This window comes from Lagopus muta, chromosome 30 (assembly GCF_023343835.1).
Source record: "Lagopus muta isolate bLagMut1 chromosome 30, bLagMut1 primary, whole genome shotgun sequence".
NCBI classification, from domain to species: Eukaryota; Metazoa; Chordata; class Aves; order Galliformes; family Phasianidae; genus Lagopus; species Lagopus muta.
The window spans coordinates 666,768-683,877 of NC_064462.1; the positions used below are offsets into that span (position 1 = coordinate 666,768).

Genomic DNA, 17,110 nt, shown 5'->3' on the forward strand with positions numbered 1-17,110 from the left:
GCAGCCAGGCAGGGGCCCGGACTCCAGCCACCAGCCAAGCTAGGCAGGCAGGAGCCAGGACTCCAGTCAGCAAGCCAATGCAGGCAGGCAGGAGCCAGGACTCCAGCCAGGTAGCCAAGGCAGGCAGGCAGGAGCCAGGACTCCAGCCAGCCAGCCAAGGCAGGCAGGCAGGGGCCCGGACTCCAGCCAGCCAGCCAAGGCAGGCAGGCAGGGGCCAGGACTCCAGTCAGCAAGCCAAGGCAGGCAGGCAGGAGCCAGGACTCCAGTCAGCAAGCCAAGGCAGGCAGGCAGGAGCCAGGACTCCAGCCAGCCAGCCAAGGCAGGCAGGCAGGAGCCAGGATTCCAGCCAGCAAGCCAAGGCAGGCAAGCAAGGACCACGACTACAGGCTGCCAGCCAAGGCAGGCAGGCAGTGGCCAGGAATCCAGCCAGCCGGACATGGCAGGCAGGCAAGAGCCAGGACTCCAGCCATCCAGTCAAGGCAGGCAGGCAGGAGCCAGGACTCAAGCCACCTAGCCAAGGCAGGCAGGCAGGAGCCAGGACTCCAGTCAGCAAGTCAATGCAGGCAGGCAACAGCCATGACTCCAGCCAGGTAGCCAAGGCAGGCAGGCAGGAGCCAGGACTCCAGCCAGCCAGCAAAGGCAGGCAGGCACGAGCCAGGACTCCAGCCAGGTAGCCAAGGCAGCCAGGCAGGAGCCAGGACAACAGCCAGGTAGCCAAGGCAGCCAGGCAGGAGCCAGGACTCCAGCCAGGTAGCCGAGGCAGGCAGCCAGGAGCCAGGACTCCAGAAAGCCAGCCAAGGCAGGCAGGCAGGGGCCCGGCATCCAGCCAGCCAGCCAAGGCTGGCAGGCAGGGGCCAGGACTCCAGCCACCCAGCCAAGGCAGGCAGGCAGGAGCCAGGACTCCAGACAGCAATCCAAGGCAGGCAGGCAGGGGCCCGGACTCCAGCCAGTCAGCCAAGGTAGGCAGGCAGGGGCCAGGACTCCAGTCAGCCAGCCAAGGCAGGCAAGGAGGGGCCAGGACTACAGCCAGCTAGCAAAGGCAGGCAGGCAGGAGCCAGGACTCCAGCCAGCCAGCCAAGGCAGGCAGGCAGGGGCCCGGACTCCAGCCAGCCAGCCAAGGCAGGCAGGCAGGGGCCAGGACTCCAGCCAGCTAGCCAAGGCAGGCAGGCAGGAGCCAGGACTCCAGCCAGCCAGACATGGCAGGCAAGGAGGGCCACGGTTCCATCAAGCCAGCCAAGGCAGGCAGGCAGGAGCCAGACACCAGCCATCCAGCCAAGGCAGGAAGGCAGGAGCCAGGACTCCAGCCAGCCAGCCAAGGCAGGCAGGCAGGGGCCCGGACTCCAGCCAGCCAGCCAAGGTAGGCAAGCAGGGGCCAGGACTCCAGTCAGCCAGCCATGGCAGGCAGGCAGGGGCCAGGACTCCAGTCAGCCAGCCAATGCAGGCAGGCAGGAGCCAGGACTCCAGCCAGCAAGCCAAGGCAGACAAGCAAGGACCACGACTACAGGCTGCCAGACAAGGCAGGCAGGCAGTGTCCAGGACTACAGCCAGCCAGACATGGCAGGCAGGCAGGAGCCAGTACTCCAGTCAGCAAGCCAATGCAGGCAGGCAGGAGCCAGGACTCCTGCCAGGTAGCCAAGGCAGGCTGGCAGGAGCCAGGACTCCAGCCAGGTAGCCAAGGCAGGCAGGCAGGGGCCCGGACTCCAGCCAGCCAGCCAAGGCAGGCAGGCAGGGGCCAGGATTCCAGCCAGCCAGCCAAGGCAGCCAGGCAGGAGCCAGGACTCCAGCAAGCCAGCCAAGGCAGGCAGGATGGAGCCAGGACTCCAGCCAGCTACCCAAGGCAGGTAGGCAGGAGCCTGGACTCCAGCCAGGTTGCCAAGGCAGGCAGGCAGGGGCCAGGACTCCAGCCAGGTAGCGAAGGCAGGCAGGCAGGAGCCAGGACTCCAGTCATCCAGCCAAGGCAGGCAGGCAGGAGCCATGACTCCACTCAGCAAGCCAATGCAGGCAGGCAGGAGCCAGGACTCCAGCCAGCCAGCCAAGGCAGGCAGGCAGGAGCCAGGACTCCAGTCAGCCAGCCAAGGCAGGCAGGCAGGAGCCAGGACTCCAGCCAGCCAGCCAAGGTAGACAGGCAGGGGCCAGGACTCCAGCCAGCCAACCAAGGCAGGCAGGCAGGGTCCCGGACTCCAGCCAGCCAGCCAAGGTAGACAGGCAGGGGCCAGGACTCCAATCAGCCAGCCAAGGCAGGCAGGCAGTGGCCAGGACTCCAGCCAGCCAGACATGGCAGGCAGGCTGGAGCCAGGACTCCAGCCGTCCAGTCAAAGCAGGCAGGTAGGCAGGAGCCAGGACTGGAGCCTTCCAGTCAAGGCAGGCAGGCAGGAGCCATGACTCCACTCAGCAACCCAATGCAGGCAGGCAGGAACCAGTACTCCAGCCAGGTAGCCAAGGCAGGCAGGCATGGGCCCGGACTCCAGCCAGCTAGCCAAGGCAGGCAGGCGGGAGCCAGGACTCCAGTCAGCTTGATAAGGCAGGCAGGCAGGAGCCAGGACTCCAGTCAGCAAGCCAATGCAGGCAGGCAGGAGCCAGGACTCCAGTCAGCCAGCCAAGGCAGGCAGGCAGGAGCCAGGACTCCAGCCAGCCAGCCAAGGCAGGCAGGCAGGAGCCAGGACTCCAGTCAGCAAGACAATGCAGGCAGGCAGGAACCAGGACACCAGCCAGGTATCCAAGGCAGGCAGGGAGGAGCCAGCACTCCAGTCAGCATGCCAATGCAGGCAGGCAGGAGCCAGGACTCCAGCCAGGTAGCCAAGGCAGCCAGGCAGGAGCCAGGACTCCAGCCAGCCAGCCAAGGCAGCCAGGCAGGAGCCAGGACTCCAGCCAGCTAGCCAAGGCAGGCAGGCAGGGGCCCGGACTCCAGCCAGCTAGCCAAGGCAGTCAGGCGGGAGCCAGGACTCCAGTCAGCTTGCTAAGGCAGGCAGGCAGGAGCCAGGACTCCAGTCAGCAAGCCAATGCAGGCAGGCAGGGGCCAGGACTCCAGTCAGCAAGCCAATGCAGGCAGGCAGGAGCCAGGACTCCAGGCAGGTAGCCAAGGCAGGCAGGCAGGAGCCAGGACTCCAGCCAGCAAGCCAAGGCAGGCAAGGAGGGACCACGACTACAGACTGCCAGACAAGGCAGGCAGGCATTGGCCAGGACTCCAGCCAGCCAGACATGGCAGGCAGGCAGGAGCCAGGACTCCAGCCATCCAGTCAAGGCAGGCAGGCAGGAGCCAGGACTCCAGCCAGCCAGCCAAGGCAGGCAGGTAGGCAGGAGCCAGGACTCTAGCCACCCAGCCAAGGCAGCCAGGCAGGAGCCAGGACTCCAGCCAGCCAGCCAAGGCAGGCAGGCAGGGGCCCGAACTCCAGCCAGCCAGCCAAGGTAGGCAGACAGGGGCCAGGACTCCTGTCAGCCAGCCAAGGCAGGCAGGCAGGGGCCAGGACTCCAGCCAGATAGCCAAGGCAGGCAGGCAGGAGCCAGGACTCCAGTCAGCAAGCCAAGGCAGGCAGGCAGGAGCCAGGACTCCAGCCAGCCTACCACGGCAGGCAGGCAGGAGCCAGGACTCCAGTCAGCAAGCCAATGCAGGCAGGTAGGAGCCAGGACTCCAGCCACCCAGCCAAGGCAGCCAGGCAGGAGCCAGGACTCCAGCCATCCAGCCAAGGCAGGAAGGCAGGAGCCAGGACTGCAGCCAGCCAGCCAAGGTAGGCAGGCAGGGGCCCGGACTCCAGCCAGCCAGCCAAGGTAGGCAGGCAGGGGCCAGGACCCCAGTATGCCAGCCAAGGCAGGCAGGCAGGGGCCAGGACTCCAGCCAGCCAGCCAAGGCAGGCAGGCAGGAGCCAGGACTCCAGCCAGCCAGCCAAGGCAGGCAGGCAGGAGCCAGGACTCCAGCCAGCCTACCACGGCAGCCAGGCAGGAGCCAGGACTCCAGCCAGCAAGCCAAGACAGGCAAGCAAGGAACACGACTACAGGCTGCCAGCCAAGGCAGGCAGGCAGTGGCCAGGACTCCAGCCAGCCAGACATGGCAGGCAGGCAGGAGCCAGGACTCCAGCCAGGTAGCCAAGGCAGGCAGGCAGGAGCCAGGACTCCCGCCAGGTAGCCAAGGCAGGCAGGCAGGAGCCAGGACTCCAGCCAGCCAGCCAAGGCAGGCAGGCAGGAGCCAGGACTCCAGCCAGCCAGCCAAGGCAGGCAGGCAGGGGCCAGGACTCCAGCCAGCCAGCGAAGGCAGCCAGGCAGGAGCCAGGACTCCAGCCAGCCAGCCAAGGCAGGCGGGCAGGAGCCAGGTCTCCAGCCATCCAGCCAATGCAGGCAGGCAGTGGCCCGGACTCCAGCCAGGAAGCCAAGGTAGGCAGGCAGGAGCCAGGACTCCAGCCAGCCAGCCAAGGCAGGCAGGCAGTGGCCCGGACTCCAGCCAGGTAGCCAAGGCAGGCAGGCAGGAGCCAGGACTCCAGCCAGCCAGCCAAGGCAGGCAGGCAGGGGCCCGGACTCCAGCCAGCCAGCCAAGGCAGGAAGGCAGGAGCCAGGACTCCAGCCAGCTACCAAGGCAGGCAGGCAGGGGCCCGGCCTCCAGCCAGCCAGCCAAGGTAGGCAGGCAGGTGCCAGGACTCCAGTCAGCCAGCCAAGGCAGGCAGGCAGGAGCCAGGACTTCAGCCAGGTAGCCAAGGCAGGCAGGCAGGAGCCAGGACTCCAGACAGAAATCCAATGCAGGCAGGCAGGAGCCAGGACTCCAGCCGGGTAGCCAAGGAAGGCAGTCAGGAGCCAGGACTCCAGCCAGCAATCCAAGGCAGGCAAGCAAGGATCTCGACTACAGGCTGCCAGACAAGGCAGGCAGGCAGTGGCCAGGACTCCAGCCGGCCAGCCAAGGTAGGAAGGCAGGGAGCAGGACTCCAGTCAGCCAGCCAAGCCAGGCAGGCAGGGGCCAGGACTCCAGTCAGCAAGCCAATGCAGGCAGGCAGGAGCCAGGACTCCAGCCAGCAAGCCAAGGCAGGCAGGCAGGAGCCAGGACTCCAGCCAGCAAGCCAAGGCAGGCAAGCAAGGACCACGACTACAGGCTGCCAGACAAGGCAGGCAGGCAGTGGCCAGGACTGGAGCCAGCCAGTCATGGCAGGCAGGCAGTGGCCAGGACTACAGCCAGCCAGACATGGCAGGCAGGCAGGAGCCAGGACTCCTGCCAGGTAGCCATGGCACGCAGGCAGGGGCCAGGATTCTAGCCAGGCAGTCAGGACAGGCAGGTAGGCAGGAGCCAGGACTCTAGCCACACAGCCAAGGCAGCCAGGCAGGAGCCAGGACTCCAGTCAGGTAGCCAAGGCAGGCAGGCAGGAGCCAGGACTCCAGTCATCCAGCCAAGGCAGGCAGGCAGGAGCCAGGACTCCAGCCAGGTAGCCAAGGCAGGCAGGCAGGAGCCAGGACTCCAGTCATCCAGCCAAGGCAGGCAGGCAGGGGCCACAACCACAGCCAGCCAGCCAAAAGAGGCAGGCAGGGTCCACAGTTTCAGCTAGCCAGCCAAGGCAGGCAGGCAGGGGCCCGGACTCCAGCCAGCCAGCCAAGGTAGGCAGACAGGGGCCAGGACTCCTGTCAGCCAGCCAAATCAGGCAGGCAGGGGCCAGGACTCCAGCCAGCCTACCACGGCAGGCAGGCAGGAGCCAGGACTCCAGTCAGCAAGCCAAGGCAGGCAGGCAGGAGCCAGGACTGCAGTCAGCAAGCCAATGCAGGCAGGCAGGAGCCAGGACTCCAGTCAGCAAGCCAATGCAGGCAGGTAGGAGCCAGGACTCCAGCCACCAGCCAAGGCAGGCAGGCAGGAGCCAGGACTCCAGCCAGCCAGCCAAGGCAGGCAGGCAGGAGCCAGGACTCCAGCCAGCCTACCACGGCAGCCAGGCAGGAGCCAGGACTCCAGCCAGCAAGCCAAGACAGGCAAGCAAGGAACACGACTACAGGCTGCCAGACAAGGCAGGCAGGCAGGAGCCAGGACTCCAGTCATCCAGCCAAGGCAGGCAGGCAGGAGCCAGGACTCCAGTCATCCAGCCAAGGCAGGCAGGCAGGGGCCACAACCACAGCCAGCCAGCCAAAAGAGGCAGGCAGGGTCCACAGTTTCAGCTAGCCAGCCAAGGCAGGCAGGCAGGAGCCAGGACTCCAGCCAGCCAGCCAAGGCAGGCAGGTAGGCAGGAGCCAGGACTCTAGCCACCCAGCCAAGGCAGCCAGGCAGGAGCCAGGACTCCAGCCATCCAGCCAAGGCAGGAAGGCAGGAGCCAGGACTCCAGCCAGCCAGCCAAGGCAGGCAGGCAGGGGCCTGAACTCCAGCCAGCCAGCCAAGGTAGGCAGACAGGGGCCAGGACTCCTGTCAGCCAGCCAAGGCAGGCAGGCAGGGGCCAGGACTCCAGCCAGATAGCCAAGGCAGGCAGGCAGGAGCCAGGACTCCAGTCAGCAAGCCAAGGCAGGCAGGCAGGAGCCAGGACTCCAGCCAGCCTACCACGGCAGGCAGGCAGGAGCCAGGACTCCAGTCAGCAAGCCAATGCAGGCAGGTAGGAGCCAGGACTCCAGCCACGCAGCCAAGGCAGGCAGGCAGGGGCCAGGACTCCAGCCATCCAGCCAAGGCAGGAAGGCAGGAGCCAGGACTGCAGCCAGCCAGCCAAGGTAGGCAGGCAGGGGCCCGGACTCCAGCCAGCCAGCCAAGGTAGGCAGGCAGGGGCCAGGACCCCAGTCAGCCAGCCAAGGCAGGCAGGCAGGGGCCAGGACTCCAGCCAGCCAGCCAAGGCAGGCAGGCAGGAGCCAGGACTCCAGCCAGCCTACCACGGCAGCCAGGCAGGAGCCAGGACTCCAGCCAGCAAGCCAAGACAGGCAAGCAAGGAACACGACTACAGGCTGCCAGACAAGGCAGGCAGGCAGTGGCCAGGACTCCAGCCAGCCAGACATGGCAGGCAGGCAGGAGCCAGGACTCCAGCCAGGTAGCCAAGGCAGGCAGGCAGGAGCCAGGACTCCCGCCAGGTAGCCAAGGCAGGCAGGCAGGAGCCAGGACTCCAGCCAGCCAGCCAAGACAGGCAGGCAGGAGCCAGGACTCCAGGTAGCCAGCCAAGGCATGCAGGCAGGGGCCAGGACTCCAGCCAGCCAGCCAAGGCAGCCAGGCAGGAGCCAGGACTCCAGCCAGCCAGCCAAGGCAGGCGGGCAGGAGCCAGGTCTCCAGCCATCCAGCCAATGCAGGAAGGCAGGTGCCAGGACTCCAGCCATCCAGCCAATGCAGGCAGGCAGTGGCCCGGACTCCAGCCAGCCAGCCAAGGTAGGCAGGCAGGTGCCAGGACTCCAGTCAGACAGCCAATGCAGGCAGGTAGGAGCCAGGACTCCAGCCAGGTAGCCAAGGCAGGCAGGCAGGAGCCAGGACTCCAGACAGAAATCCAATGCAGGCAGGCAGGAGCCAGGACTCCAGCCGGGTAGCCAAGGCAGGCAGGCAGGAGCCAGGACTCCAGCCAGCAATCCAAGGCAGGCAAGCAAGGACCTCGACTACAGGCTGCCAGACAAGGCAGGCAGGCAGTGGCCAGGACTCCAGCCGGCCAGCCAAGGTAGGAAGGCAGGGAGCAGGACTCCAGTCAGCCAGCCAAGCCAGGCAGGCAGGGGCCAGGACTCCAGTCAGCAAGCCAATGCAGGCAGGCAGGAGCCAGGACTCCAGCCAGGTAGCCAAGGCAGGCAGGCAGGAGCCAGGAGTCCAGCCAGCAAGCCAAGGCAGGCAAGCAAGGACCACGACTACAGGCTGCCAGACAAGGCAGGCAGGCAGTGGCCAGGACTGGAGCCAGCCAGTCATGGCAGGCAGGCAGTGGCCAGGACTCCAGCCAGCCAGACATGGCAGGCAGGCAGGAGCCAGGACTCCAGTCAGCAAGCCAATGCAGGCAGGCAGGAGCCAGGACTCCTGCCAGGTAGCCATGGCACGCAGGCAGGGGCCAGGATTGTAGCCAGGCAGTCAGGACAGGCAGGTAGGCAGGAGCCAGGACTCTAGCCACACAGCCACGGCAGCCAGGCAGGAGCCAGGACTCCAGTCAGGTAGCCAAGGCAGGCAGGCAGGAGCCAGGACTCCAGTCATCCAGCCAAGGCAGGCAGGCAGGAGCCAGGACTCCAGCCAGGTAGCCAAGGCAGGCAGGCAGGAGCCAGGACTCCAGTCATCCAGCCAAGGCAGGCAGGCAGGGGCCAGGACTCCAGCCAGCCTACCACGGCAGGCAGGCAGGAGCCAGGACTCCAGTCAGCAAGCCAAGGCAGGCAGGCAGGAGCCAGGACTGCAGTCAGCAAGCCAATGCAGGCAGGCAGGAGCCAGGACTCCAGTCAGCAAGCCAATGCAGGCAGGTAGGAGCCAGGACTGCAGCCACCAGCCAAGGCAGCCAGGCAGGAGCCAGGACTCCAGCCAGCCTACCACGGCAGCCAGGCAGGAGCCAGGACTCCAGCCAGCAAGCCAAGACAGGTAAGCAAGGACCACGACTACAGGCTGCCAGACAAGGCAGGCAGGCAGTGGCCAGGACTCCAGGCAGGCAGACATGGCAGGCAGGCAGGAGCCAGGACTCCAGCCAGGTAGCCAAGGCAGGCAGGCAGGAGCCAGGACTCCCGCCAGGTAGCCAAGGCAGGCAGGCAGGAGCCAGGACTCCAGCCATCCAGCCAAGGCAGGCAGGCAGGAGCCAGGACTCCAGCCAGCCAGCCAAGGCAGGCAGGCAGGAGCCAGGACTCCAGCCAGCCAGCCAAGGCAGGCAGGCAGGAGCCAGGACTCCAGCCAGCCAGCCAAGGCAGGCAGGCAGGAGCCAGGTCTCCAGCCATCCAGCCAAGGCAGGAAGGCAGGAGCCAGGACTCCAGCCATCCAGCCAAGGCAGGCAGGCAGTGGCCCGGACTCCAGCCAGGAAGCCAAGGCAGGCAGGCAGGAGCCAGGACTCCAGCCAGCCAGCCAAGGCTGGCAGGCAGGGGCCCGGACTCCAGCCAGCCAGCCAAGGCAGGCAGGCAGGAGCCAGGACTCCAGCCAGCCAGCAAAGGCAGGCAGGCAGGGGCCCGGACTCCAGCCAGCCAGCCAAGGTACGCAGGCAGGGGCCAGGACTCCAGTCAGAGAGCCAAGGCAGGCAGGCAGTGGCCAGGACTCCAGCCAGGTAGCCAAGGCAGGCAGGTAGGAGCAAGGACTCCAGTCAGCCAGCCAAGGCAGGCAGGCAGGAGTCAGGACTCCAGTCAGCCAGCCATGGCAGGCAGGCAGGAGCCAGGACTCCAGCAAGCCAGCCAAGGCAGGCAGGCAGGAGCCAGGACTCCAGTCAGCCAGCCAAGGCAGGCAGGCATTGGCCAGGACTCCAGCCAGCCTGCCAAGGCAGGCAGGCCAGGACCATGACTCCAGTCAGCCAGCCAAGGCAGGCAGGCAGGAGCCAGGACTCCAGCCAGCTAGCCAAGGCAGGCAGGCAAGAGTCAGGACTCCAGCCAGATAGCCAAGGCAGGAAGGAAGGAGCCAGGACTCCAGTCAGCAAGCCAATGCAGGCAGGCAAGGACCATGACTCCACTCAGCCAGCCAAGGCAGGCAGGCAGGAGTCAGGACTCCAGTCAGCCAGCCAAGGCAGGCATGCAGGAGCCAGGACTCCAGCCAGCTAGCCAAGGCAGGCAGGCAGGAGCCAGGACTCCAGTCAGCAAGCCAAGGCAGGCAGGCAGGAGCCAGGACTCCAGTCAGCAAGCCAAGGCAGGCAGGCAGGAGCCAGGACTCCAGCCAGCCTACCACAGCAGGCAGGCAGGAGCCAGGACTCCAGCCAGCTAGCCAAGGCAGGCAGGCAGGGGCCAGGACTCCAGTCAGCAAGCCAACGCAGGCAGGCAGGAGCCAGGACTCCAGACAGCAATCCAAGGCAGGCAAGGAAGGACCACGACTACAGGCTGTCAGACAAGGCAGGCAGGCAGTGGCCAGGACTCCAGCCAGCCAGACATGGCAGGCAGGCAGGAGCCAGGACTCCAGCCATCCAGTCAAGGCAGGCAGGCAGGAGCCAGGACTCCAGTCAGCAAGCCAATGCAGGCAGGCAGGAGCCAGGACTCCAGTCAGCCAGCCAAGGCAGGCAGGCAGGGTCCCTAACTCCAGCCAGCCAGCCAAGGCAGGCAGGCAAGGGCCAGGACTCCAGCCAGCCAGCCAAGGCAGCCAGGCAGGAGCCAGGACTCCAGCAAGCCAGCCAAGGTAGGCAGGCAGGGGCCTGGGCTCCAGTCAGCCAGGCAAGACAGGCAGGCAGGGGCCAGGACTCCAGCCAGCTAGCCAAGGCAGGCAGGCAGTGGCCAGGACTCCAGACAGCAATCCAATGCAAGCAGGCAGGAGCCAAGACTCCAGCCGGGTAGCCAAGGCAGGCAGGCAGGAGCCAGGATTCTAGCCAGCCAGTCAAGGCAGGCAGGTAGGCAGGAGCCAGGACTCTAGCCACCCAGCCAAGGCAGGCAGGCAGGAGCCAGGACTCCAGCCAGGTAGCCAAGGCAGGCAGGCAGGAGCCAGGACTCCAGTCATCCAGCCAAGGCAGGCAGGCAGGGGACACAACCACAGCCAGCCAGCCGAAAGAGGCAGGCAGGGTCCATAGTTTCAGCTAGCCAGGCAAGGCAGCCAGGCAGGAGCCAGGACTCCAGCCATCCTTCCAAGGCAGGAAGGCAGGAGCCAGGACTCCAGCCAGCCAGCCAAGGCAGGCAGGCAGGGGCCCGGACTCCAGCCAGCCAGCCAAGGTAGGCAGGCAGGGGCCAGGACTCCAGTCAGCCAGCCAAGGCAGGCAGGCAGGGGCCAGGACTCCAGCCAGCTAGCCAAGGCAGGCAGGCAGGAGCCAGGACTCCAGCCAGCCAGCCAAGGCAGGCAGGCAGGAGCCAGGACTCCAGTCAGCAAGCCAAGGCAGTCAGGCAGGAGCCAGGACTCCAGCCAGCCAGCCAAGGCAGGCAGGCAGGAGCCAGGACTCCAGCCAGCCTACCACGGCAGGCAGGCAGGAGCCAGGACTCCAGTCAGCAAGCCAATGCAGGCAGGCAGGAGCCAGGACTCCAGCCAGGTAGCCAAGGCAGCCAGGCAGGAGCCAGGAATCCAGCCAGCCAGCCAAGGCAGGCAAGCAAGGACCACGAATACAGGCTGCCAGACAAGGCAGGCAGGCAGTGGCCAGGACTCCAGCCAGCCAGACATGGCAGGCAGGCAGGAGCCAGGACTCCAGCCATCCAGTCAAGGCAGGCAGGCAGGGGCCAGGACTCCAGCCAGATAGCCAAGGCAGGCAGGCAGGAGCCAGGACTCCAGCCAGGTAGCCAAGGTAGGCAGGCAGGGGCCAGGACTCCAGTCAGCCAGCCAAGGCAGGCAGGCAGTGGCCAGTACTCCAGACAGCAATCCATTGCAAGCAGGCAGGAGCCAAGACTGCAGCAGGGTAGCCAAGGCAGGCATGCAGGAGCCAGGATTCTAGCCAGGCAGTCAAGGCAGGCAGGTAGGCAGGAGCCAGGACTCCAGCCATCCAGCCAAGGCAGGCAGGCAGTGGCCCGGACTCCAGCCAGGTATCCAAGGCAGGCAGGCAGGAGCCAGGACTCCAGCCAGCCAGCCAAGGCAGCCAGGCAGGAGCCAGGACTCCAGCAAGCCAGCCAAGGCAAGCAGGAAGGAGCCAGGACTCCAGCCAGCTAGCCAAGGCAGGCAGGCAGGAGCCAGGACTCCAGCCAGGTAGCCAAGGCAGGCAGGCAGGAGCCAGGACTCCAGCCGGGTAGCCAGGGCAGGAAGGTAGGAGCCAGGATTCTAGCCAGGCAGTCAGGGCAGGCAGGTAGGCAGGAGCCAGGACTCTAGCCACACAGCCAAGGCAGCCAGGCAGGAGCCAGGACTCCAGCCAGGTAGCCAAGGCAGGCAGGCTGGAGCCAGGACTCCAGTCATCCAGCCAAGGCAGGCAGGCAGGGGCCACAACCACAGCCAGCCAGCCAAAAGAGGCAGGCAGGGTCCACAGTTTCAGCTAGCCAGCCAAGGCAGGCAGGCAGGGGCCCGGACTCCAGCCAGCCAGCCAAGGTAGGCAGACAGGGGCCAGGACTCCAGTTAGCCAGCCAAGGCAGGCAGGCAGGGGCCAGGACTCCAGCCAGCCTACCACGGCAGGCAGGCAGGAGCCAGGACTCCAGTCAGCAAGCCAAGGCAGGCAGGCAGGAGCCAGGACTCCAGTCAGCAAGCCAATGCAGGCAGGCAGGAGCCAGGACTCCAGTCAGCAAGCCAATGCAGGCAGGTAGGAGCCAGGACTCCAGCCATCCAGCCAAGGCAGGAAGGCAGGAGCCAGGACTGCAGCCAGCCAGCCAACTTAGGCAGGCAGGGGCCCGGACTCCAGCCAGCCAGCCAAGGTAGGCAGGCAGGGGCCAGGACTCCAGTCAGCCAGCCAAGTTAGGCAGGCAGGGGCCAGGACTCCAGTCAGCCAGCCAAGGCAGGGAGGCAGGGGCCAGGACTCCAGCCAGCCAGCCAAGGCAGGCAGGCAGGAGCCAGGACTCCAGCCTGCCTTCCACGGCAGCCAGGCAGGAGCCAGGACTCCAGCCAGCAAGCCATGACAGGCAAGCAAGGACCACGACTACAGGCTGCCAGACAAGGCAGGCAGGCAGTGGCCAGGACTCCAGCCAGCCAGTCATGGCAGGCAGGCAGGAGCTAGGACTCCAGTCATCCAGCCAAGGCAGGCAGGCAGGAGCCAGGACTCCCGCCAGGTAGCCAAGGCAGGCAGGCAGAAGCCAGGACTCCAGCCAGCCAGCCAAGGCAGGCAGGCAGGAGCCAGGAATCCAGCCAGCCAGCCAAGGCAGGCAGGCAGGGGCCAGGACTCCAGCCAGCCAGCCAAGGCAGTCAGGCAGGAGCCAGGACTCCAGCCAGCCAGCCAAGGCAGGACGGCAGGAGCCAGGACTCCAGCCAGCCAGCCAAGGTAGGCAGGCAGTGGCCCGGACTCCAGCCAGGAAGCCAAGGTAGGCAGGCAGGTGCCAGGACTCCCGTCAGCCAGCCAAGGCAGGCAGGCAGGGGCCAGGACTCCAGCCAGGTAGCCATGGCAGGCAGGCAGTGGACAGAACTCCAGCCAGCCAGCCAAGGCAGGCAGGCAGGGGCCTGGACTCCAGCCGGGTAGCGAAGGTAGGCAGGCAGGTGCCAGGACTCCAGTCAGCCAGCCAAGGCAGGCAGGCAGTGGCCAGGACTCCAGTCATCCAGCCAAGGCAGGCAGGCAGGAGCCAGGACTCCAGACAGAAATCCAATGCAGGCAGGCAGGAGCCAGGACTCCAGCCGCGTAGCCAAGCCAGGCAGGCAGGAGCCAGGACTCCAGCCAGCAATACAAGGCAGGCAAGCAAGGACCTCGACTACAGGCTGCCAGACAAGGCAGGCAGGCAGTGGCCAGGACTCCGGCCAGCCGGACATGGCAGTCATGCAAGAGCCAGGACTCCAGCCATCCAGTCAAGGCAGGCAGGCAGGAGCCAGGACTCCAGCCAGCTAGCCAAGCCAGGCAGGCAGGAGCCAGGACTCCAGTCAGCAAGCCAATGCAGGCAGGCAGGAGCCAAGACTCCAGCCAGGTAGCCAAGGCAGGCAGGCAGGAGCCAGGACTCCAGTCAGCAAGACAAGGCAGGCAGGCAGGAGCCAGGACTCCAGTCAGCCAGACAAGGCAGCCAGGCAGGAGCAAGGACTCCAGTCAGCAAGCCAATGCAGGCAGGGAGGAGCCAGGACTCCAGCCAGCTAGCCAAGCCAGGCAGGCAGGAGCCAGGACTCCAGCCAGCCAGGCAAGGCAGGCAGGCAGGGGCCCGGACTCCAGCCAGCCAGCCAAGGCAGGCAGGCAGGGGCCAGGACTCCAGTCAGCCAACCAAGGCAGGCAGGCAGGAGCTAAGACTCCAGCCAGCCAGCCAAGGCAGGCAAGGAGGGCCACGGTTCCATCAAGCCAGCCAAGGCAGGCAGGCAGGGGCCACAACCACAGCCAGCCAGACAAAAGAGGCAGGCATGGTCCGCAGTTCCAGCTAGCCCGCCAAGGCAGGCAGGCAGGAGCCAGGACTCCAGCCATCCAGTCAAGGCAGGCAGGTAGGCAGGAGCCAGGACTCTAGCCACCCAGCCAAGGCAGCCAGGCCGGAGCCAGGACTCCAGCCATCCAGCCAAGGCAGGAAGTCAGGAGCCAGGACTCCAGCCAGCCAGCCAAGGTAGGCAGGCAGGGGCCCGGACTCCAGCCAGCCAGCCAAGGCAGGCAGGCAGGGGCCAGGACTCCAACCAGCCAGCCAAGGCATGCAGGCAGGAGCCAGGACTCCAGCCATCCAGCCAAGGCAGGCAGGCAGGGGCCCGGACTCCAGGCAGCCAGCCAAGGTAGGCAGGCAGGTGCCAGGACTACAATCAGCCAGCCAAGGCAGGCAGGCAGTGGCCAGGACTCCAGCCAGGTAGCCAAGGCAGGCAGGCAGGAGCCAGGACTCCAGCCAGCAATCCAAGGCAGGCAAGCAAGGACCTCGACTACAGGCTGCCAGACAAGGCAGGCAGGCAGTCGCCAGGACTCCAGCCAGCCGGACATGGCAGGCAGGCAAGAGCCAGGACTCCAGCCATCCAGTCAAGGCAGGCAGGCAGGAGCCAGGACTCCAGCCAGCTAGCCAAGCCAGGCAGGCAGGAGCCAGGACTCCAGTCAGCAAGCCAATGCAGGCAGGCAGGAGCCAGGACTCCAGTCAGCCAGCCAAGGCAGGCAGGCAGGAGCCAAGACTCCAGCAAGCCAGCCAAGGCAGGCAGGCAGGAGCCAGGACTCCAGTCAGCAAGCCAAGGCAGGCAGGCAGGAGCCAGGACTCCAGCCAGGTAGCCAAGGCTGCCAGGCAGGAGCCAGGACTCCAGCCAGCAAGCCAAGGTAGGCAAGCAAGGACCACGACTACAGGCTGCCAGACAAGGCAGGCAGGCAGTGGCCAGGAATCCTGCCAGCCGGACATGGCAGGCAGGCAAGAGACAGGACTGCAGCCATCCAGTCAAGGCAGGCAGGCAGGAGCCAGGACTCCAGCCAGCTAGCCAAGGCAGGCAGGTAGGAGCCAGGACTCCAGTCAGCAAGCCAAGGCAGGCAGGCAGGAGCCAAGACTCCAGAAAGCCAGCCAAGGCAGGCAGGCAGGGGCCCGGACTCCAGCCAGCCAGCCAAGGCAGGCAGGCAGGGGCCAGGACTCCAGCCAGCCAGCCAAGGCAGGCAGGCAGGGGCACGGACTCCAGCCAGCCAAGGCAGGCAGGCAGGGGCCAGGACTCCAGCCAGCCAGGCAAGGCAGGCAGGCAGGAGCCAGGACTCCAGTCAGCAAGCCAAGGCAGGCAGGCAGGAGCCAGGACTCCAGCCAGTTAGCCAAGGCAGCCAGGCAGGAGCCAGGACTCCCACTAGCAAGCCAAGGCAGGCAAGCAAGGTCCACGACTCCAGCCAGCCAGCCAAGGCAGGCAGGCAGGGGCCCGGACTCCAGCCAGCCAACCAAGGCAGGCAGGCAGAGGCCAGGACTCCAGTCAGCCAGCCAAGGCAGGCAGGCAGGAGCCAAGACTCCAGTCAGCAAGCCAAGGCAGGCAGGCAGGAGCCAGGACTCCAGCCAGCCAGCCAAGGCAGGCAGGCAGGAGCCAGGACTCCAGCCAGGTAGCCAAGGCAGGCAGGCAGGAGCCAGGACTCCAGCCAGCAAGCCAAGGCAGCCAGGCAGGAGCCAGGACTCCAGCCAGGTAGCCAAGGCAGCCAGGCAGGGCCAGGACTCCAGCCAGCAAGCCAAGGCAGGCAAGCAAGGACCACGACTACAGGCTGCCAGACAAGGCAGGCAGGCCGTGGCCAGGAATCCTGCCAGCCGGACATGGCAGGCAGGCAAGAGACAGGACTGCAGCCATCCAGACAAGGCAGGCAGGCAGGAGCCAGGACTCCAGTCAGCAAGCCAATGCAGGCAGGCAGGAGCCAGGACTCCAGCCAGGTAGCCAAGGCAGGCAGGCAGGAGCCAGGACTCCAGAAAGCCAGCCAAGGCAGGCAGGCAGGGGCCCGGACTCCAGCCAGCCAGCCAAGGCAGGCAGGCAGGGGCCCAGACTCCAGGCAGCCAGCCAAGGCAGGCAGGCAGGAGCCAGGACTCCAGTCAGCCAACCAAGGCAGGCAGGCAGGAGCCAAGACTCCAGCCAGCCAGCCAAGGCAGGCAAGGAGGGCCACGGTTCCATCAAGCCAGCCAAGGCAGGCAGGCAGGGGCCACAACCACAGCCAGCCAGACAAAAGAGGCAGGCATGGTCCGCAGTTCCAGCTAGCCCGCCAAGGCAGGCAGGCAGGAGCCAGGACTCCAGCCATCCAGTCAAGGCAGGCAGGTAGGCAGGAGCCAGGACTCTAGCCACCCAGCCAAGGCAGGCAGGCATGAGCCAGGACTCCAGCCATCCAGCCAAGGCAGGAAGTCAGGAGCCAGGACTCCAGCCAGCCAGCCAAGGTAGGCAGGCAGGGGCCCGGACTCCAGACAGCCAGCCAAGGTAGGCAGGCAGGGGCCAGGACTCCAGTCAGCCAGCCAAGGCAGGTAGGCAGGGGCCAGGACTCCAGCCAGCCAGCCAAGGCAGGCAGGCAGGAGCCAGGACTCCAGCCAGCCTACCACGGCAGCCAGGCAGGAGCCAGGACTCCAGCCAGCCAGCCAAGGCAGGAAGGCAGGAGTCAGGACTCCAGCCAGCTAGCCAAGGCAGGCAGGCAGGGGCCCGGACTCCAGCCAGCCAGCCAAGGCAGGCAGGCAGGGGCCAGGACTCCAGCCAGCCAGCCAAGGCAGCCAGGCAGGAGTCAGGACTCCAGCCAGCCAGCCAAGGCAGGCAGGCCGGAGCCAGGACTCCAGCCATCCAGCCAAGGCAGGCAGGCAGGGGCCCGGACTCCAGGCAGCCAGCCAAGGTAGGCAGGCAGGTGCCAGGACTCCAGTCAGCCAGCCAATGCAGGCAGGCAGGAGCCAGGACTCCAGCCAGCCAGCCAAGACAGGCAGGCAGGAGCCAGGACTCCAGTCAGCCAGCCAAGGCAGGCAGGCAGGAGCCAGGACTCCAGCCAGGTAGCCAAAGCAGGCAGGCAGGAGCCTGGACTCCAGTCAGCAAGCCAAGGCAGGCAGGCAGGAGCCAGGACTCCAGCCAGGTAGCCAAGGCAGGCAAGCAAGGACCACGACTACAGGCTGCCAGCGAACGCAGGCAGGCAGGGGCCCGGACTCCAGCCAGCCAGCCAAGGCA

At 66.6% G+C, this 17,110-nt stretch overlaps 4 protein-coding genes across 10 annotated transcripts in view; 3 read left to right on the plus strand and 1 right to left on the minus strand.

Annotated features, from left to right (window-relative positions):
• Positions 1–4,215, plus strand: part of LOC125686019 (protein bassoon-like) — a 45,354-nt gene extending 41,139 nt beyond the window's left edge. The window contains exon 3 of one of the 3 annotated variants that reach the window (XM_048929629.1): positions 4,117–4,215. The gene's annotated coding sequence lies outside the window, so the exon portion shown is untranslated. Of the gene's footprint in view, positions 1–1,668; positions 1,710–2,432; positions 2,535–4,116 lie in introns of those variants that run through there. The other 2 variants (XM_048929631.1, XM_048929632.1) reach the window with 2 other exon arrangements.
• LOC125686015 (uncharacterized) overlaps positions 1–17,110 on the minus strand; it is a 130,630-nt gene that overhangs the window by 62,033 nt on the left and 51,487 nt on the right. The window lies entirely within an intron of this gene.
• Positions 31–1,060, plus strand: LOC125686026 (uncharacterized). Its single transcript, XM_048929648.1, has 2 exons — positions 31–590; positions 711–1,060. The coding sequence occupies exons 1-2, from the start codon at positions 78–80 to the stop codon at positions 1,032–1,034; spliced, it is 837 nt and encodes a 278-aa protein (XP_048785605.1). The 5' UTR covers positions 31–77; the 3' UTR covers positions 1,035–1,060.
• On the plus strand, positions 3,084–16,262 carry LOC125686022 (uncharacterized). The gene is made up of 2 exons (XM_048929639.1): positions 3,084–3,289; positions 14,958–16,262. Exons 1-2 carry the CDS (start codon positions 3,199–3,201, stop codon positions 15,857–15,859), a joined length of 993 nt encoding a protein of 330 aa, XP_048785596.1. The 5' UTR covers positions 3,084–3,198; the 3' UTR covers positions 15,860–16,262.

Excerpts from the sequence above, each read along its gene's own strand:
- LOC125686022 (XM_048929639.1), top strand. The coding sequence starts at position 3,199 with ATGGCAGGCAGGCAGGAGCCAGGACTCCAGCCATCCAGTCAAGGCAGG. Across the intron at positions 3,290-14,957 it reads CAGCCAGCCAAGGCAGGCAG|GTAGGAGCCAGGACTCCAGT; the intron begins GTAGGCAGGAGC and ends CAAGGCAGGCAG.
- LOC125686026 (XM_048929648.1), top strand. The coding sequence starts at position 78 with ATGCAGGCAGGCAGGAGCCAGGACTCCAGCCAGGTAGCCAAGGCAGGC. Across the intron at positions 591-710 it reads ACAGCCATGACTCCAGCCAG|GTAGCCAAGGCAGCCAGGCA; the intron begins GTAGCCAAGGCA and ends GACAACAGCCAG.